The following is a 22713-nucleotide window of genomic DNA, read 5'->3' as shown; positions in this document are numbered from 1 at the left end:
GGTCACTGATCAAAATGTTGAAATAGAAAAGAAGGAAAGGGGCTTCCCTGGTGGTGCAGTGGTTTTAAGAACCCGCCTGCCGATGCAGGGGATGCAGGTTCGAGCTCTGGTCCAGGAAGATGCCACAGAGCAACTAAGTCCATGAGCCACAACTACTGAGCCCGCATGCCACAACTATTGAGCCCACGTGCCACACCTACTGAAGCCGTCACGCCTAGAGCCCATGCTCTGCAACAAGAGAAGCCACCACAATGAGAAGCCCACGCACCGCAATGAAGAGTAGCCCCTGCTCGCCACAACTAGAGAAAGCCCACACACAGCAATGAAGACCCAATGCAGCCAAAAATAAATAAATAAATAAATAAATTTAAGAAAGAAAAAAAAGTGAAGGTTGACCAGATTTGCTTTTGGTCTACCTAGTTTGATTCCCCATATCTCTTTATAAATTTTGCAAATGATGAAAATCAGGATCACTCATTAATTTTCACAATATATTCATTCAATATTCAACAAATAATTTTGAGCCTCTTCTGTGTGCCAACCATCATATTAGGCACTGGGATGCCACGATGACTGCAGTCCCTCTTCATAATTTGCTGGCAGAGTAGTAGGAGGGAGACGTGTGGGCAAAGATCTGTCACAGGTCACACAGTGGGCACTGTGGATGCCCAGAGGAGGCCAGAGGCAGTGAGGGAGGCCTGCCCGGAGGAAGTGACTTCTCAGCCTAGTCTTGAAAGAAGAATAAGAGAAGGAGTAATCTAAGAATGGGAGCCAGCCTGGGTAATAAAACCCAGAGGAGTGTGAGTGCATGGTACTTGTAGGAAATCTCAGGGTGTTTGGAGTGACTGAAATGTTAACATGGTATATTTGAGAGTGTGGAGAATGTGGACAGAGAGTTGAGCAGCGGTGGGGGGCGGGGCGCAGATCTTTATCAGGATGTTTCTGGAAGCAATGTGAAGCACTGTTCACAGAACAGCAAAGCTGGGGCAAGGGTGAACCCTGTCAGAATGGTCCTGTTAGGAAACAATGGACTGAGGCAGTAGAGGTGGGAAGGAGAAGACGGATTTAAGATAGGTTAGGGTCTAAAGTTGGTACACAGGCATGTTCAGGATGATCCTAAGGTTTCTAGTGAATGGCTGGTTAGACTAAGTTGCCTTTGATGAAGCCATAGTATTCAGGAAGAGGAACAGATTTTGAGAGGGAAAATTATGGGTTCCATATTGGACTTACAGACTTTCAGTTACATTAGAAATACCTAGGAGGAGATTCAGTTAGCAGTTGAAAATGTTAATCTGAAGTTGATTTACAACTTTCTTTTTCTTTGAAAATTAGAATAACATTTATCTATCTCTGTTCTTCTTATTAATAACCTCTTCATGATTTCTCAACGTTATTGGTAAGGATGCTTAGGTGACATTTGCAAGTTCCTTTATGCCTTGGATATCAACGTATGATCCTTAAGAATTAAACTCTTGATTCAGCCATGTGGGGCTTCTGTCTCTTCTTTTGTTCTTCCCTTTCCAGATTGAAGACCATTTTCCTTGAAGATGTTAGAAGCAAAAGGATTAGGATAGTCTTACCTTCTTGTCACCTGTAAAGCTTACATCATTTTCTAGCAATCAGTAGGACTTCTCCTCCTTTTTATTTTTTTGGCTGTGTCAGGTCTTAGTTGCAGCGCACGGGCTCTTCATTGTGGCGCTTAGGCTTCTCTCTAGTTGTGGCATGCGGGATTTTTTTTTCTCTCTCTAGTTGTGGCTCATGGGCTCTGTAGTTTGCAGCACATGGGCTCTCTCATTGAGGCTCCCGAGCTCAGTAGTTGTGGCACGTGGGCTTAGTTGCCCCGTGGCATGTGGGATCTTAGTTCCCCAACCAGGGATCGAACCCGTGTCCCCTGCATTGGGAGGCGAATTCTTTACCATTGGACCACCTGGAAGTCTCTCTCCTCCTTTTTCTTCTTGGCCTCATTGCCTCCAGAATCGTGTCATTCTAGGACTGTTCTTGAAGGTTTATACTCCAAAGGACAGTGGCACTACAGGCTTTGGCGTTGGATAGACGTAAATTCAAATCCTGGCTCTATCACTGTACGTGATTTAGTGTGTGATTTAGTATCACATACTAAATCTTTCTGAGCCTCAATGTCTTCATCTATAAAGTGGAGAAAGGTAACCACAGCTACCTTTTAAGTTGTGAATATTAAATTAGATAATGAATATAAAGCACTTAGCATATAGAAGATATACGTGGCAATGTTTTTCCCCTAATCTGTTGTATTTGTGCCTGGTTGAAGTTTCAGTGAATAAAAGATGTGTCTACGCTCTACATTTGGGACCCCTGTCAACTTTCCAGTGATACAGCAAAATGAAATGTTACTATGCCCTCTTCTTCCAAATAACACCTCAATATGCTTATCTCTGATTCTAGGTCTAACTTTTTTTTTTTTTTTTTTTTTTTTTTTTTTTTTTGCGGTATGCGGGCCTCTCACTGTTGTGGCCTCTCCCGTTGCGTAGCACAGACTCCGGACGCACAGGCTCAGCGGCCATGGCTCAGGGGCCAAGCCGCTCCGCGGCATGTGGGATCCCCCCAGACCGGGGCACGAACCCGTGTCCCCTGCATCAGCAGGCGGACTCTCAACCACTGCGCCACCAGGGAAGCCCCCTAACTTTTTTTATATAAAAGATTTGGGGTTAGTATTTTTTGTTGCAATAGGGTTTGAATTTTGTAAATCTACCCCCATGCCATTCATAATCGAGCAGTTATTAAATAAATTTCCTTTCATGACCTTTTTTAAATTTTTTTTTTTTTTTTTGCGGTACGCGGGCCTCTCACTGTTGTGGCCTCTCCCGTTGCGGAGCACAGACTCCGGACGCGCAGGCTCAGCGGCCATGGCTCACGGGCCCAGCCGCTCCGCAGCATGTGGGATCTTCCTGGACCGGGGCACGAACCCACGTCCCCTGCATCGGCAGGCGGACTCTCAACCACTGCGCCACCAGGGAAGCCCATTTGCCGCGTTTTTGCTTTCAGGATTTGTGATGCAGCCACCATCCACTGTCTTTTGGAGCAAGAGCTGGCGCACGCAGTGAATGCATGCTCCCACGCACTGAACAAAGCCAACCCACGCTTCCCAGAGGTGAGGAGCCAATGGTAAATGCCCATTCTGCAGATTTTTTGGTGTTCCACATGTAGCTTGATACAAAATGTGCCACATCCTTTGAAAGAACATAATACTAGTCTATACGCATCTCAGCCAGAAGCTTATCATTCACTTGTGGCCAGGTTTTTCTTTATTTTCCTTTTCTGCTGTGTTTCCATTCCTACTCTTTAATTTGCTTCCTTTTTTTCTATTTCACTTTCCATCACTTGTCACCTTCCCATCTTCCTTGTGCTCCTTCTCTTTTTAAGTACTACCATTCCTCTTTCTTACCTTCTCCCCTGCACCTTCATATAGGGCAAGCCTAGATATCATGCATTTAACTAGAGCTGTTCATGCATTTTTGAGGTTGTCCACTGAAATTATTCTCCATTTTGTTTTACTAAATCAGTAAATTTAGTTAATTTTCTAATGTAGAAGTTAACAATAGAGTGGATAGAATATAAATGTGATGAAATGTGATGTATGGCCTAGAGAAAACTGGTAACATTATTTTTACCCTTTCAGTTATTCAGTTGATTTACCTAAGTTATTATACAAATAAGTGTGAGTCCTCAAGATTATTAAAATCTAAAAATCAATCCGGTTGGAACTATGGAGAGTAATACTCAATGGATAGAATTAATTATGATCAGATAATGTCCCTTTTAAGACATAATTTTCTTTGACTTAATTCTTGTGGGAATATGTGTCTGTTGTCGCCAGCATATACATGTTCGTGTGTAGGAGATGTGGTCCTGGGTGTATTCACTATAGTCAGTGCATTCTTCTGGCTCTGTGCTCACAGAATTAGAAGAGGTAATCATGCTAAGGAATGTGAGTGTGAAATTTTGCAATTACCATAGAATTTTGGTAGACTTTTTAAAGTATTTGCGATGTGAATTTAAATCGGAAGAGTAAAGTGTAAAGTACTCGCCGATGATTGAATCCCAATTTAATACAGAACTACTTGTCTTTGATGTTGTGTTGTTTTTTTTTTTTTTCCTAGAGTCTTACGAGAGACACTGCCACTGAAATAGCCATCAATGTGAAGGCCCTGTATAATGAAACAGAGTCTTTACTAGTTGGCAGGGTTCCTTTGGTAAGGAAAAGAAATGGTGGATAACATCAGAATGATGATAAATGTATGGTTCTTGTGTTCATTAGGGAGCATGCATTCATCAGATTCTAATGCACAAGCAGCCTCCGGCCTCCATCCCTAGAGCTTCCTTTTTACCTAGCTTTTGCCTTCAAGAAAATCTATGGCTACACCTGGGAGTTACACTTTAGGCTAACAGGAGTAGAGATTTCCCCTCATCGTGGTTTTGTTTTTTTTTTTTTTTTAATAGATCCTTATTGGAGTATAATTGCTTCACAATACTGTGTTAGTTTCTGTTGTACAACGAAGTGAATCAGCCATATGCATACATAGGTTCCCCCCAGTCAGCTTTGAGAATCTTGAACTTTACAGAGAGTGGTAGACATTCCCTAGGGACTCATTAACCCATTAATGCAGAAAAGTAGAGGAAGTCATGAGTTGTGTTCCCGGAATTAACATTTGAAATATGATTGTTATTTTCTAGATTTGCTTAGATGATGCTTTCTAGATTCCATGTTTCAAGAACTAAATTTCAAGAACTAAACCTCTTCGTAGGTTAACTCAAGATTGGTGTTGGAAATCAAGTTGCAGCCAAGTCTGAATCAGACCGCAAGTTCATGGACCTCAGGCCTAAGTGCTAGGAATCCATAGATTTTCTGTCTGGTTTGCCCACAGTCCTTTACTAATCAGCCTTTCTTCCCTCACCCTTGAAATGTTCTAGTACGTTGGGTCTTTTCGCCACCTAGTGTTCCATTGTAGGTTATTCACACATGCTGTTGTCACTGTAGAAGGCCTGATACATTAGCTATTGTTTTCTTCCTTGTAACAATTTTGATTAATTGATAGGTGATGATCTGAAAACATTTCCCTTTACTGTAATTTTATCTGTTTCTTGGGAAATTTTATACATCTAAATAAAAGTGAGAATAAAAGTCATAGTATCTGGCACAGTGGAAGAATGAGAGGTGTGTTCCATAGCCTAGCCAACTGTAAGTGATTGGTTGGAATATCTGCTTGACTGGAGTCCAGAGTAAAATGTATCACCCTTGGAGCATCCTTTGCTCTTAGAAGAGAAGCTTAAAGGCTGCATGAAGTCCATTGGTTTTACCCACCTCCGAGGGAAACTCAAGTATAACTTCCTTGGGGCCAGAGGTGGCTGCCTCTGCTATGGTCGTGAAGAGAAATTTTTAGGAAGAAACATTGAATATCTCTTCTGATAAAACCAATGGGAAAATCTTCTTGGCTATTCTTGGCACTTCTATTATTCACCTGAATTCTTGCTGCTCTTCTAAAATTAGTCCTATAGGAAAGCCAGTGAGCTGTGACCTTGGTCCCAATTATTGGATGAAGGACATGTATTTTTTTCATGTTATTTGAAATACATTTAAGATAATTTCTGATTGACGAGAACTAAAAGCATAACTTACTCTGTATTTTAGCTCTCTACACTGAAAGTACCCATTAAATGTTACTTGGTTAATATTAATCAATTATATTATGTTAATATATAAGGATTCCCCTCTACTTTTAACTCTTCTGTCATTGTCAAATATGGATGTTTGGTTTGAATTTTTTTTTAATATTTGGCAATATTGATATCAAAATAGTCAGTCGTGTTTGAGAGCAGCTAAGTTATATTCTTCATTTTGCTTGTAGAACGAATATGCAATAACCATTTTATCAATTTTGTAAGACATATATTCTTAGATTAAAGGAAAGTGGTAAATTTTATTTGACCTGGTGGAAAATCTCCATAATTTTATTAACTTCTAGAAATGCTAGATCCCTTGAATAACAGAGGGGGAAAAATAATGTCCCTAATAAATAACAGTAATATGCTCTCTGAAATTTCAGCTTAAAATTCTGTGAACCTATATGTAGGTACTCTACAATTTTAAAGTAGTTTATAAAAGTATTGATTAGCTGGAAGAGATCTTAGAAAGTGTGTAGTCGCTTTCTACTATTTATTGAGAAGGAAACTTAAGACCCCTGAAATCAGTTCATCTTCCCTTGGTTGCATAGTTAGTAAAAAGGCCAGGACTAGAATTCAGTCACCTCCCTTTCAATTCTGCACCTAACAGTGTTTGTTTCACCTTTATTCATTTACTGAATTTGTAAGTGACTTTTAATAACTGCTTCAAATGGGTGGATAATAGGTGACCAGTTAAATTCTCTTTAAAGTTTGCTAGCCCTCTTCCAGGTTACAAGCCATTTAGCTTTTTGCTTTGCCCTGATTTGTACAACAACTTTTTGTCACAAATTTTTCTGAGATCCGTGGGTCTTTTTTTAACCTGTTATTTTCATTATCCAGAGGATTTTTGTGCCAGGCAGTTCTTATTATATGACATATTTTTGACCAATTTAAAATATTATTTTTTGTTCACACAGCGACCTATGTAAATCAGAATGATTTTTGTCACAAAGAAGTAGATTAATGGGATTACTCCCTAGTGCAAGCCGGCAGAATGGGCGGATGGATGCATGGATAGGAAGGGAGGAGGGTTGGATTTACATAGAAAAAACATCACCATAAGTAATGCTTTTCTCTGTGAAATTATTAAAGTCACACTAGCTACTTATATCATCTTTGGGAAGTAAGGAATAAATCTATTCAGATTTGCTTAACTGAACTCAGTATAAAATAATTTGTTCTTTTTTCCATATTCTTTTTTATTAAAACCAGCAACAGTCTAGCCTTGTCTGATAAGAGATGAGGATGTTCAGTGTCAGTAAAATAATTTATTCTATTTGAGGTTGGTCACTGAGGCTTGTTTTATTTTGTTTTTAATCTGCTGGTCAAATAGCAGTTGGAATCTCCACATGAAGAGCGGGTATCCAATGCCTTGCATTCCGTGGAGGTGGAGCTACAGAAATTAACAGAGATCCCTTGGCTTTATTATATCTTACACCCAAATGAGGATGAGGTATGTAAAATTTGTCGTGTTTCTTTATAAATGTGTACGCTTTGTGACAATAGAATTTGAATGCATCCTTTGAAAAAGAGTTGTTCAGGGGAAAATACATTTTGAATATAGTCGTCCTCCCTGATCTGCAGGAAGTACGTTCCAAGACCCCCAGTGGACCTCAGAGGAGTACTGAACCCTATATATACTATGTTTTTCCCTATACATACGTATCTAAGATAAAGTTTAATTTATAAATTAGGCACAGTAAGAGATGAACAACAGTAACGAATAATAAAATAGAACAATTATAACTATACTGTAATAAAAGTTATGTGAATGTGGTCTCTCTCTCTCTCTCAAAATATCTTATTGTACAAATGCAATGCCTTTTCCATATCAGCTAAGCACTTCTCATGCACTGTGGCTATAACCTTTGCAGTTTGAGATGCAACAGCAAAACTAGCATGAATTTCTTTCTCCTTCTTCACAATTTCACAGACAGAAGATTCGTTCTTACTGTAGGTCTTAGCAAGCTCAGCATACGATTTTTCTCTTCCCTTATTAAGTTGAGAACTTTCAGCTTTTCATTAAAGGAAGCAATTTTACAGCTCCTTTTTGGCATATCTGAATTGCCAGCTTCACTACTCTTGTGCCTCGGGGCCCTTATTAAGTAAAATAAGTGGGACTGGAACACAAGCGCTGTGCTACCACGACAGTTGATCTGATAACTCAGATGGCTACTAAGTGACCAACAGATGGGATACGCTGGACAAAGGGATAATTCACATCCCACACGGGATAGATCAGGATGGCTCACGATTTCATCATACTACTCAGAACGGTGCACAACTTAAAATTTATGAATTGTTTATTTCTGGAATTTTCCATGTAGTATTTTCAGACCGTGGTTGACCGCAGGCAACAGAAACCGCGGAAAGGGAAACCACAGGTCAGGGGAGACTACTTTCAGATGCACTTTTCTTGAACCAACGAGAAAAAGCTTTTATGTGAACAAAGGCATCTTATGGGAATTGGTACCTTTTCAGGAGTACGTAACATCATGAACTTTTGGGGAAGAAGTTATCACTTCAACACTATTTCGTGTGGATAACTTACATCTATGTTATATGTGCTATCAGAGCGGGGTTTTCTTCTCTTAATATCCTGAGAAAATTCTCTTCTTGCTCGACTCGAACAGGAGCCCCCCATGGATTGCACCAAGAGAAACAGCAGAAGCACAGTATTTCGTATTGTGCCCAAATTCAAAAAGGAAAAGGTTCAGAAGCAGAAGACAAGTTCACAGGCTGGTAGGTGATCCACACGGGAAGGGAAAGGATAACATTATGAAAAAAATAACGTATTGAGGTGCTATCACCGAGGGGATGAAAGTGATCTGAGACTAGAGAGTGGTGATTATTGCAACATGTTATGAATGTACTAAATACCACTGAACTGTACACTATAAAATGGTTAAAATGGTGAATTTCATTTTATGTTCACTTTACCATAATAAAAAAGTCATATCACACCTAAAATAAATCCAAAGTAGGAGTCTGTAGTCATGCAGTTAACAAGGTGGTTGCTGATTTGCTTCTACTTTGCTGAGTGAATGTCAGCATGTCTGTTAGATGGGTCTTCGTCTTGCTAACAGTAATTCAAGGCTTGTAACTCGTTTTCCTTCTTCACTGTGCAAAATCTATATCATTTTGATAAATGGAACGTAGAAACTTTCGTTTACTCCTTTAACTTGCTAGATATATTTTCCACCTCAAGTTATATATTCTCTTCCTTCTCTTTTAAGGACTTACGATGCCATTTCAGCCCCTCAGTAATGACAGTCCACTGTGACACTTGTATTCTCAAGCAAAGATTAAACTCTCTCTTGGGTATTCTTTCAAGTTCCCTTTCCACCTTTCCTTAGAGATTAAATTTAATGCTGTACTCCTGCTAAAGACCTTCAAGTTCTGTGTATATGATGGTAGGTGCCTTTCATAATCAAATCATTTTGTAACTCTTCTGAGTTAGCCATCTCATTTTGAAAAGTGATACATAACCTTATTTTTGACAATCGTAAAGCAGCTATTGAAGGGCATTTTAAAACCAAATGTGGCAAACAAGGAGACTTTTATTAAGCTAATCAGTGTTGGGTAAAATGTATAAAAGAGTGATTGTACATACTGTAAAATAACAACCCAACTAATCTTAGAAAGCGGTGTTGACAGTTTTTAGATGACATTAAATTGATTTAACAATACATTTATTGCTATAATTATCAATAATGGTAATCATCAAAACCAATAAAGGCAGTACTTGAAGTCAGCAAGACCTGAAGCAGAAATCTGTGTAAAATTGTACCCTGTGTCAGATTTTAAATTTTAATTAGCATTTGTAGCTAATTAAACTATAATAAGTTTCATATCTGGTCCTTAAGGAAATCATCAGAGCTTATTTAGACCTTGTACTACTGATCCTAATCATGAGAAATACATTTTTTATACATACTGTGCAGTTTGCATGGCTTTAAGGAGGAAATTGAGCTAAAGAGAAAGGCACAGGTGCGCTGCAGTGAATGTCCTTGTAGAGTCAGATCCTTGTGTTGACTGATAGTCTGAAACTTGCATGGGAAAAAGTGGAATTGCAGTTTTGTTGAGACAATACCTTGAACCTTTCCCTTTGCCAGCACTGCCGCTGTACTCTGTTTCGCATCTTCTTTGGCCAACCTGTGCTTTGTAATGCATTGAGCATGTAGAAATTAAGGGGGTTTTGCTCTTAACTTTGGTAGTTCAGAAATGGGGCACAGAGGAAGTTGCTGCTTGGCTGGATCTGCTCAATTTGGGAGAGTACAAAGAAATCTTCATCCGTCATGACATCAGAGGGGCTGAACTCTTGCATCTGGAAAGGCGAGATCTTAAGGTATTTCCTTTGTGCTACTTCTGCTCTTAAAATTTTTCTTGCAAAACAGACTCCTTTCTCCTGTGCTGTTCTGTTCTGTGCTTATAGCTTGGCTTATGTTATGCAAACGTGCAGTCATCTAATATGCATTGTCCTGTGGTCTGAGTTCCTGGTATGCATTTTGAAACAAGAATGTCAGCAATATTTTTCTGTCAAAATCATTGACTGTTATAGCTAAAGCTTAGCATGAACTTAGTAAGTTTTCTCTGCATCCATTGGTATGGCTGCTCCTGTGCTAATATTTCCAAATGGATCATATTTCCATCAGCTCATTTTTTTGGATCAACGTGAAAGGTGATATTTGTTGCTGAAAATATCTAATAAAGGTTAACAACTAAAAATTAATTCAAAATACCAATAACAAAGCCTTTCTAATATATGGAACTAGATGAGAGACTTACAGCAGTGGCTACTTGGAATCCTATGATTTGGTTGTGTTTCAAAATTGAGCTTTCAGAGGTCACGTGAACAACTAGACAAATAAATTCAAATCTCCTTTCCACGACTTATTATTAAAATTGTATTCTTCTCAAAAATAAATTTATTATTTTCTTTAGTAAATGAAGTAAAAATTATGCCTTGTTTTTGCTAGAAGGCAGCCCAAAGCCTATTTGTCTTTTATGACAGGGAATGAAAAGTATTAATTCATGGTCTGCAGCAAATTCCCTTTTATCCTTTGGGTGGAGACTCGACCGTAGAAATGGCCAAAGAAGCATATTCTGTCCCAGGGTTAGAAGTAGGATTTTGTAATGTTATATTTTCTTACCCCACGCTGCCATTTAAAAATTCCAAGACTGATTCATAAGCAAGTGACAAAGCCTTCAACATTTGTTGGATTGATTCCTTTCCTGTAGACCAGGTTCTACAATGCGTAGAATTATGAGACAGTAAATTCCTAATAAATTCATGAACGGTTGTGCCTTTATCTACAAATACGTTAGCAGAGATCTTTGACCCCGTGATGGGTAACCTAAAGTATAGATTTTTATAAAGCAGGGTCATAAAGTTTTAGCACATCCAAAGTAGACACCACTTATACCTAAACATTTTTAGCCAGAATAATAATAAAATAATAGATTAACTGATCATCTTAGTTGAGAGTACCAAATCTGGAACATAGCAAAATATATAGTGTTACAATTCATAAAGTAAAAATTGACTTCAACACTTGAATACACCAAAAAATAAATGTAGAGGATCATTCCATGGAACATATTTGTGTAGCTTCTGATATCCTTGGCAGGCAGCAATATTTATTGACTAGCTACTGATTAATATATTATGCCAGCTTCTCTAGGTGGCATCTGCCCTCTAGAAGCTTGCATTCCATTTGCCGTGAATAGTCATATGTTCAAGGAAAAGGCTGTGTGTGTATATAAATAGACATGTATATGTTACATATATGTACATACAAACATATATAAACATACACACACAGTGAGTGAAGCAGTTATTTGCAGAGTGAAAAAACAAAGCTCACACAGAAAAGTCAAAGTTAGACTGATAGGACCTGGCTGGAAAAAAAATAAGAGTACAAAGGAGCTGCTGATTAAGAATTATGTTAGTAAAATTTCTATTTAGTTTTTCATGAGACTTTTTTGTTGTTTGTATTTTTTATGCAAATTACATTCTTTCCTTTAAAACTTCTTTTAGAAGTTTTATTGACATAGTCCATTTTAACTCTTTTGGTTCTAAAACAGGGTGTGGGGCAATGGGAAAGGAAAGTAATTTTACAGAAAGAGCCTTCAGTGGAACAAAACCGAGCTAGAGAACGAGCTCTCCTTGTGCTCTGCGGTTATAGCTGTACGGGGGAGCAGACCTTTCAGAGGAAAGTCTCTTAATGTTGGTGAAGGGTTACCTACTCCCTAGATAATCTTGTCCATTCCCATTGCTTCGAATACTGTCTGAATATATCAGTGGTTCACAAGGTTGTGACCTCATTTGTAAACTTTAGGATCATATCACCAACTCTACTTGCTACTTGGCCATCACACAGGATGTCAATCTTAACGTGTCCACACCAAACTTCTACTCTCCTGTCCTACTCCCATTCTGCCCCTTCTCCAGTGCTCTACATCTTAGCAACTCAGGGATGTGAGCTAGAGAAACCCAAGGTCGTATTTAGCACCTTCCTTTTTCTTATCGTTTCCCCCCTAACTCATTAAACCCATCACAAAGTTTGACTTTAATCTCCATACATTTCTCTTTCTCCTTTCCACAGTCCTTCCTCTTGCCTGTGTAAGGTCAGTAGCTTCCTAACTGGCCCTCACATTGCTACTCGTGCCCTCTCTCGTCCATTATCCACATTGCACAGTGACATTTTAACATCAGGTGTATCACTTTTCTGCTTAAAACCTTTTAGTGGCTTCCCATTTCAGTTAGAATAAAGACTCGCATCTATGGGAGGCCTACAAGGTCTGCCTATATAGTCAACCTGCTATGGAATACTGGCCCTTGCTGGGCTATATACCCTTCCACCCTGGCCCTATTTCATTTGTTTAAAAATACTGACCTCTCTCACCTTAAGGGTGTACCCTCCTATGGTATGCTTCCCCCCTCCCCGTCACCTGGCTAACTCTGCTCAGATCTTGGCTCAGGTGTTACTTCCCTATCATCAAAACAACTAGAGGTAGCAATGTGACAGTCTAAAGGTGGGAAAGGGGAACTGTCGCTAATGTGTTTTAACAGACAAATAAACTGATTGCATTATTTTACCTCCTAGAAGGCAGAAGGAAAAAGTGAGGGGTAACAAAGCAAATGGTAAAGACACAGGGGTTTTGTTTGGTTGGTTTTTTGTTTTCTCCATTTGGAAAGTTGTATATGTGTGCGTAGAAGGATAACAGTATCTACAAAGCATGCCTCTGCAAAGTTAAAGCTATTCATCCAAAGAAAGAAAAAGTCAACACTAAAGAATATGATAAAAATAAATACATAACATCATGGCATAACTTTATCACAGCCTAACTCCTAGAAGATGTGAATGTATTGAACTCAAACTAAAGAAAATATAGCTAAGAAGTTAGTGTAACTCTAGGGAAAACATTCATCTCGAGACACCAAAATAATAATTCTGGGTAGAGTCTGCATCTCTCAAAGAAGTTTTTATTCTTGAGAATACAGTGGGCACATGGCCTAAAATAAAATATTTAATATTAAAGATATTTCTTAATCAGATAACTATGTTATCACAAAGTATAAAGAACATTAAAATATGCCACTCAAATCAAAGAATCTAAATGCATCTGCCTTTCTATCTTCCTGTAGGGTTTGGCCTTGCTTTCAAGTTTGCTGTTTTAGCACACACTCAGGAAATGTGTAGTTGCCTTAAAGACTAATTGCGGATGACCTGGTATCATATGAGCAAATATTTTTCAGGGTCAGTTAAATATTGTAAAAATGTTACCCTGACATTATCTCAAGCTCAGAAAGAGCACTGGCTGTGGAAGGAGTATTTTCCAGAAGGATTCAGAATCGTCAGTAGCGTTGCTGCTATAGAATTCAAGGAGATCATAAACTATATGGGAGAGAGAGCGTGCGCGCGTGTGTGCGTGTATCTTCTCAGACAAATAATCTTGTGGTGCCTTATATTTTCTAGGCTGCTTTGAAAGTCATCTTTTTCCTAGTTTTCAAATATTTCACACTCTTTGTTTTGTGAAGAAGTTGTCTGACTTCACACAAATTGATTATGCCCGTTACGCTTAAAGAAGCTATAGGGAGGCCTTCGCCATCTCTTTTAGTTTTTCAGACAGTGCATACTGTGGCTATCTTGGATGGGTCTCATTTATCACTGCAACAGGTATTTGTTCGCCAAGCTCCTGCTCTGTGCTGCATACTCTGAAATCACCATTCATTTCTGAAAACTAAACATTGGCTCCTTGGTTCTTTTTTAGGAAGATAGTCCTTTAAGAAACAAGAATTCTGAGGGGAAGGAGTCAAAAGTGTTTTGAGGAAAAGCATCAACCCACAGATACATACCAATGTTTATGTAATTGTTTATACTTATACATTACAAAGTATAAGGAATATTTAAATATTTCACTCAAATCAAAGGCTCTAAATGCAAGTTCAAATGCATTTGGATTCCACATTTAGGTCATGGGCACTGGAGTCTTCCCTGAGGATCAGGCCTCACTTGTAAGTTTAATATTTTAGCAAGGAAATGTATAGCTGTTTTAAGACTAATTGTGGATACCCTGGTGTCACATGGCACTTCTTTCAGAGATCACAAAAGGACCTGTGTTTTTTTGGGGTTTTATTTCGGTACGCGGGCCTCTCACTGTTGTGGCCTCTCCCGTTGCGGAGCACAGGCTCCGGACGCTCAGGCTCAGCGGCCATGGTTCACGGGCCCAGCCGCTCCGCGGCATGTGGGATCCTCCCGGGCCGGGGCACAAACCCGCGTCCCCTGCATCGGCAGGCGGACTCTCAACCACTGCGCCACCAGGGAAGCCCGGACCTGTGTTTTTTAAAGCAAAAAAAAAAAGAAGAAGAAAAAAGAGGAAGTAATTTTGACTCTTAAAGAATTGCCCTTGTGTATAACTTATGAGAATGTTACATTTAAGAGTTGTGTAAGATGTGATTTTTTTACTGGTCGGCAATTTTTTAATGTCAGGGTTTTTTTGGTTTTATAAACTTACTTTTCTAACTTTTACTTCCTAAATCATTGAATGTAAACTAAAATGAATGAGCTGAATGCTAACTGTGTTATTAGCTAGTTAAATATTTAATCCTCAGTTTTTCTCTTGTCAGTAAACTTCTTCCTCTTTCTTTTTTCTTTCCTTCTACCTTTTTTTCCTTTTTTTTTTATTTTTAGGACCTGGGGATACCGAAAGTGGGTCATATGAAGCGAATTCTCCAGGGAATTAAAGAGCTTGGAAGGAGCACACCCCCAGTCTGAGGTGTAATCATATTGGTGCTGTTCCTTGGAAGGAAAGTAATTGCTACTTAATACAAAGTCCTTGGGAGCCATTGGCTGTTCTTGTAGTTTTCTGCCTAGATAAGTAAGCACCACTGACGCACCTCTACAGCTTGATATGGGTGAAAATTTTGATTTGAAGTATTAGAAAATATTTTGTGCCAAAAAAATACATTCCACAAAGCCATTTTCTTATTGTGCAAACCTGACACATTCAAATATGCTCATATTAGTAAAAAGGTGGGAGGAATCTGAGACAATTGCATTGTCCAAAAGGTGGAATTGCACAATGTTTACTTTCCTTTAACCTGGTCAGATGGAATGTTCTTACCATGCAAACACATAACAATATGTAGCTGAAATTTCTTGGGTTTCATTATTGGAGGCATTGGCTTCTTACTTAAAATCACTGGCTAGAAGACTAAGATGTAAATTAAGTGGTGTTTTGAATTGGTATCACCTCAGATTCCTAGCTCTCAGTGGTCAAAGAATATGGTTAAAACCCCTCAAATACTATGAATGAATGCAAATCTTAATGCACGATGTTCCTGCCTGAATTGTCTTTCTGTTTCTTGCATGTCACATTTAATATGTAACACTTAGCTTTAATGTCAGTTTTAATGGAATTTAATTTATTACTACCTAAGTACCTTTTGGTTGGCTAAAGGCACTTTTCTGTTCTTTGATGTGGAATTTTGCATAAATATTCTATATCTAAGAATTTGTGAACATGTGTCTGTGCCCTAATCAACAAATGATATATATCTTATGCAAGCCAATTTTATACCAACCTATCATAAACAGTAGGTGTGCACATTAAGAAAATTCTCTGGATATTTTCATAAAATTATATGTTCTGTTGCCTAACAAAACTTATTATAGCTCTCCGTACCCAAATTCCCACATTCCGTTTTAAATTTTTCATTTCAATTAAATAATTATTTAATACTCTGTTTGCATCTATAATATAGCAGACTGTTGACATCCAGGAATTTCCCCAACGTCTCAACTGGGATTGGTATACTGATTGGCCACCCAGACTCGTCCACTGGCTAAAGGGACTCCTGACACAAACTTCCCAACAAAAGAGATTTAAATTTTTTCTTAAGGGCTTACCATTATTTATTATTATCTCACTTAATTCTTATATCCTATCAGGTAGATATTATTTTCCTTTTTGTAAACCACTACACTTCAGTCTAGCGCATGAGGAGTCAACATTACAATGATCAAAATCTTTGAAAGCCAAAGGCATACATATCAAAAAGTCACAAAAATGTCCTTAAATAAATTTTCTTTAGACATTATATACCAGAAAATTAATTCTAATGTTTAAAAATCTTCTATATAAGAGAAGTAAACAGGGTACTGACCCAGTGGTTAACAATTTTCATAAAGTAGCCTTCTAGGTAGGTGCTCAAAAGATATACATATATGCACATATACATTTATATGTACATTCACACTTGTGTACATATAATCTGAACTATACTCTCACTGATGTTTTCTAGACATTTATTTTCCAGATGCTTAAAGGGAAATATCGATGGGAAAACATTTTAAATGAGCTATTGTCTGACATATAATTTAATTATATCAAAAGGGTTTAAATATTTGATGCTTATCCTTATTTATAACTTGAGTATTTTCTAGTAAAAATCACGAAATTTGGGCATCTGAAAAATAAATGAAACTTGACAGGTTCCTGACCAAGTGTGTCTGACTATATATTTTACCTAAGTTGTGAATAAATGGAAATTTTCCAAAGCGAATTGTATCAGGTAGCTTAAAAGGGCAAAGAGCTACTCAGTTAATTTTAATGTTATCCACGCCTATGAAATCAAAGGTCTTCCTTTCCAGTCCCTTTTAGAGTCCCTCACCCTGCAAAGTATCCTGCTCTTTCAAGCACTTCCCTGTGTTCTCAGAACTCTCTGAGATTGTGGATCCCCGTCCACAAAAAGAAAAAAAAAAAAAAGGAAAGGTGGAGGCAAGGAGGCAAGAAATCCTAGAAAAGAATGAATTAATGCAAAAATCGTTACCGATTTTCACTCTCCCCAAATTCTCCTTTGCCAATAGGAAAGATTATCTAGTTATCCCATGTTCAGAATTTAAGAGTAAGATGTAAATGATTAGATTCTGTATTTGATGTTGCTTTTTCACTCTTGAGTAACATCCGTTATATATGTTGAACCTCAGTTAACAGAATCCTTAGCTAGAATATTCCAGCAAATGGGTTTTGAATAAGAACATTTTTCACTGTATGCATTGTCTGTGCATAGCTGTGTAGGACCCAGAGGACATCACTCACGCCTGTTTGCCAGGATGGTGCCCTCAGAGCCTCCAGAGGCCACTGTCAGCCTCGCAGAGGAATCAGCTTCTCATGGCAGATGGGGTTACAGCAAAGATAGGAAGAGCTTCTCCACGTGGCCTGATCCCAGCTCTGGGGAGTGCAGGTGGGGCCTCTGCACCTTGGTCCATGCATAAGCTGAGGTGAGAAGCTCAAGCCTGGGCCTGATTGCCAGCTGTAATTGCCGTCTTTCCTCCCCACCAGACTCTCCTGCGTGTAGATAATTTGGGAGGGCCGGAGGGGAATCACAGCTCACATCCACTTCCTTTCATTTTCCTTCACTGCTCGTTTTCCTGATGAACAACTTACTTGTCAAGAAAGGGACAGGGTCAGGCCCAAATAAAATTTCAGAGTACTCAATTTTTCTCTTCCATCTGTCCCTCCACCTCACTTTCTGAGTTTCTTGCTTACTTCCTGGCTTCCCATTTTTCCACGTGCCCAGTAGAGATGGTTGCTCAAATTCTCACTGCCACGTACTACCCTTTCCTCATCAACTGTCCCACTACAAACGGACTCCTTTTATCTTGCCCCACCTTAGCACCCACTGTGGGTCATCTAGCCAAGTGTTAGGAAGAAAACAATGTAAAGAAACTGATTTTACAGTTTGCATTTTATAAAAGGAAAGTTACTAATCTAAATGAATTGATGGATTAGATCATTTGAGGACCATCACATATATTGCTGTGGCTGAGAAGAGGTGATCCCTGAATGTCTAAGATCTGTGCTGTCCTACATGGTAGCCACTAGCTCCATGTGGCTGTTTAAAGTTAATTTAATTAGAAATTTAGTTTCTCAGTTGTACTAGCAGCATTTCAATCACTCAGTAGCCATAGTAGACAATACAGATGTTGAATAGTTCCATCACTGCAAAAATTCTACTGGATAGCACTGCTCTGCATCATTGCTACTCAAAATGTGGTCCATGCACCAGCAGCATCCGTATCACCTGGGAGCTTATAGAAATGCAGAATCCATTCCAGCCCTGTTGAGTCAAAATCTTCCTTTTAATAAGATTTGTTGGGTGATTAGCCCTGGCCTAGATGCATTTTTCTCCCTCCTAGCTAGGAGGGATCTGAGGTCTTTGAAGTTTCTCAGAATAGCTTGCTGTCCAACCCAGTGTTTCCTATCCCTTCTCCAACTAGTCCCAGAAATGAGCTGAAACTCACTCATCACCCAGCTGAGTTTTCTTCTCAATCCTTATTCCTAATCCAGGTTCTAGATGAGCCCTACCTACCCAGTATATATTTTGGTTATATTTTGGTAGATAAGGTGGCACACAGGAGATTGGCCAACACAACTGGCCTCTCTCCAGCCCCTCACCCCACGTCTAAGTCACTAACAATCTGAATTTGCTCGTGTGACGTTCTCGTTTGTTCACAACTTAAGTCACAGGGAACATTTCAGAAGAATATGTACTGAGATAAGTGAAGACCGGGTTGATCTCCAACAACTTGTACTTCTCACTTTCGTTTATCAGTAGATTATCCTATTGACATGGTTCATGCTTGAGGACACATAGCAGCATGCACACATTAAATGAATCATTAGGCATACAAAAAAAAAAAAAAAAGAGAGAGAGACCCAAAATGATTACAAGTAAAGTGAATGTGTCATTAAGACCCTAAAAGAAGGCATGTTTTGCTAGACTAAAGTCTGGCTTTCTTATTATGCTAACTTATCCTGATTTTCAGATAGTTAATAATTCCTTAAAATAGTGCCTGAAAAATAATATATTCTTGACCCTCAAAATACAAATTATTTAATTCTATAATAAGATCTGTCCGAGTGTGACATATGGTCAGTAAGCCTTTACTTAATTTTTACATAGTTATATAATTGACCAAAACATTATTGCCTAGAGATTCTTTAGCTAATTTTAATGAATAAAGAGACCACTACTTTAATCTCCATAGAAGTTATTTGTAACAGGAATTGAGGAAGGAAATACCCATGCAAAACTATGACTTAGAAAATTAGAGTGGAAACGTCTCTACATCACTTCTAAAGTAAATTACCTATTATCTCCCACGGGGTTGACAACATAGTGGACTTTTCTGTTGTATAGATGTGAATTCTTTAAAGATACCGCTTTTCATTAAGCTGTAGAAACATTACATCTTTCAACCTTGACATCAAGGATCTCTCCTGCTTGCTCCTTCCAAACTGAACTTATCCTGCATTTTTCAAATGCAGGTTGGATGAAACAGTGGGTTTAGAGATTGATGATATTAGTGACAGTTCTTTAAATCAGCTGAAAAGAGTAAGAAGTGAAGATTCCTCAATATTATTGGTCAATGGAATAGCTTCCCAAGTGGTTTCCAGAGCTTGGCTGCCATGCCTCTGCCCTCACTGCCCCACACCAAGTGCCATGGGGCCTGGGGCTTGTTTCTCTCTGCTATGGCATCTCCCCAGTGACTCTTGTATAGCAATCTCTGTGTCAGTTGGGGAATACGTTGCCCTTGCAATAGGATGCCTTCTAAAGAAACAAGCAAAACTTTAAAGAGGCAATGATTATTGATTTTTCTAATACACAAAGCATTCATTTTTATTGTTATTATTGTTTCCTCTTTATTTCCTCCAAGTTTTGTTGAGAGACATCTCCTTTAGAATAAAAAACTGTAAAGGTTTATCGTGACAGAGAACGGAGAGATAAAAAGACAGCTGGACTGTACCTATTTGTATACTTCTTTCTGTTATTTTCAGGAAAAGAAGTTTAACAGAGTAACTGAGGCTGCCTTAAACTCAGTAACGATGTTTAAGAAAAACCCCATATTACTAATATAGATGAACAGATTAATTCCCTTTATGTAATTAAGATTCTATTTACATATATTTATATCCTCTCCCTCTTAATTTTGTATGCACTTCCAAGTTTTAGTTGGAAAAATAGAAACCAAGCCACTACTTAAACGTTCTAAAAACTCCACATAAAATATTTCATCTTAGCTACAAGTTATTCATTGTATAGGAATTTATGAATAGTCTGGATATTTCATAGAACTGCATTTCAAGAGCAAGTTAATCAAACCTAAAGGAACATAGGGTTACTTTCTCAATGGATTAACGTAAGTTTCATACTCAGTTGATAATGCCACTGAAGTAGGATAATGCAGTTAGATATTCAAGCTAAAAAGGAAAACAAATATATTTTGTTGTCCTTACTGTTTGCACTATTGTTTGCCACTGCTTAGCCATATCTGTTTCTATATTCTAAGTATTAAGCTGATATGTAGCTAAAGATTTCTTACAGTTCTGGTAACTGGTAACTAGTGCTGTGAAAGGTTTTGGCGTTGTAACATTCCCAGTTTTGTGAGTTATATATTGTATATTGAAGATGACTAATAAATTGGAGTAATATATTTATCTAGAGCTGGGAAAATATAATTATTTTCAAATCTTCAAGTAAGTTGTATCGAATTTTTTCTTCCTCTTAAGTGAAATGAAAGTCTCAGTTTTACATTAAAATGTCTATTTATACAACAGGTTTCTCCTTTTACTGGTTTTATTAATTTTCATATTAAAATTTTTCTTATCTTTTTATACCAAAAAACTGGTCACGCTGGTGATTCAAACTGCCAAGATGTATTTTAGTTTGTAGGACTTCTGGCAGACAAAGTATTTAATAACAAACCAGCTTTGTATATTTTGTGGCTTTGGGGGCAAGTCTTTTACCTTTTGAAACTCTATGCGAGGCAGTGCTGATATCAGCAAAGTCAGTAATAGACAGTATTACTCATAACCATCAGTAGAAGGTTTTTACAAGTTGTATAAATCAGTGCATTTATTTATTACGTCGTGAAATGTAATCTTTATACAAAACGCTTATTCTAGATCTTTTCTTTGTTATTGCTGTTGCTTAGAGTGTAACAGCTCTGTTAATGATTTACTTACGTACTTGAAGTACTCATTTCTGTCAAACAGATGCCCAGTTTTTTCCGTGTAAAAATCTGATTCTTTACCATCATAGATAACTGAAAAGTAATAGGGAGTTTGTTTAAAAAAAAAAAATTGATGTTTAAAATAAATATGGAAAAAGGCATAAAGCCAAAAATGAAATCACCAATATTAAGTATTTACTGTAACCAAGGGATTCATCATGCTGTATTTTGCCAATATATATTTTATCTTCAAGTCAGGACTGCTTTTCTGTAGTAAATTTTCAATTTTCGTTGTAAAAGAGATCTCAGTTGATTATACTGCCAATATGACATTTGAATGAACATTAAAAATCTGGAACCCTCCAAATTTCACATACCTCCAGCTCTAGGTTTCAGGGTGTGTATTTTTAACAGGTTTGCATTTGACTCTGGGCTGCTTTAGTCAGAGTACCTATGAGGAATAATGGTTTGTCTGTTTCTGTCAATTAAGTCAGTGAGATTTTAATTGAGTTTGGAATTCTTTCTGTTTGAAAATATTGTCTATTCAACTTTTAAAAAACTAAAAATGTTAAACATAATAGCACAACATGCCACACAGAATAAAATCACGTTTTCAAGGAAGAAAAATAACTGTTCTGACTTACCATGAGGCTGTGTCATATACCAAAGAAATCACTTTAATAAGCCCTAAATTCAACTGTTTTATTGGTTTACAGTGTAAGTAGTAGATGAAATGTAAGCTATTTAAGAACTATAGTAGAAGATTAAGAATTAATTTACTAGAATTTAAAAGACATAGTTTTATATTAATTTTATTGTTGCACAAGCAATTATTGAAGGCAGGAAAAAAGAAAATATATGAGAAACATTATATGGAAATTAAAGGAAAAAGGAGCTTGGTAATTTGTGAAAGTTTTGGAAATCGAGAGTTTGAACATAGGTATCTTTCAGTTTATATTATAAAAATGCAAAGCATGTGAGATGTATGGTGAGCACAAAACCACAAAAAACAAAAAAAATGTCACACTGGTGAAGTCTGGGATTGCATCTGTATCTTTTCAAAATAACCAGTGAGTTTAGGGAGCCCATTCTACTGTTGAAATTTGGAAGTCAATTAAGCAGGTAGTTTGGATAACCTGATCATTTGTGTTTATTACATGAGGCAAATGTCTGTATTTTCTCAACTTAGTAAGTGATGTAGGGAGAACTAGTCAGAAGGGCTTAGCAACTTCCCAAAGAAGAACTCTGGTAAATGTAGGTCAGACCAGACCATACAGAGTAAAGAGATTGATTTTCATGAACCTTTCAAGGCTTAGAGCCTTGAAATTTGTTAGCAAGGATGGATTTTCCTTTCATTTGAAACAATAAAAAAGTATTCAAATTTATAATATTATAAATAGCTAAATTCTGTGATTCTGGAGATGGGAATATGGTTTAGGTTTCTTGGGTTCCTCAACTGACTTTGGCGCTGGCTCAGTGTGTCCTTACTACG

The 22713-nt window shown here is 37.8% G+C and overlaps 1 protein-coding gene across 2 annotated transcripts in view; it reads left to right on the top strand.

Moving 5' to 3' along the window:
• Positions 1 to 14947, top strand: part of DGKH (diacylglycerol kinase eta) — a 163572-nt gene extending 148625 nt beyond the window's left edge. For both annotated transcript variants that reach the window (XM_065895810.1, XM_065895811.1), the window contains 5 exons: positions 3022 to 3127; positions 4137 to 4229; positions 7031 to 7150; positions 8331 to 8439; positions 14895 to 14947. In XM_065895810.1, the coding sequence (XP_065751882.1) occupies positions 3022 to 3127; positions 4137 to 4229; positions 7031 to 7150; positions 8331 to 8439; positions 14895 to 14947 (481 nt within the window). The remainder of the gene's footprint in view (positions 1 to 3021; positions 3128 to 4136; positions 4230 to 7030; positions 7151 to 8330; positions 8440 to 14894) is intronic.
• Positions 14948 to 22713: the final 7766 nt, after the last annotated feature.

The sequence above is a fragment of the Phocoena phocoena genome, chromosome 18 (assembly GCF_963924675.1).
Source record: "Phocoena phocoena chromosome 18, mPhoPho1.1, whole genome shotgun sequence".
Taxonomy (NCBI): domain Eukaryota; kingdom Metazoa; phylum Chordata; class Mammalia; order Artiodactyla; family Phocoenidae; genus Phocoena; species Phocoena phocoena.
Note: the sequence above shows the minus strand (reverse complement) of the source record. Positions and strands in the feature narration are given on the sequence as shown.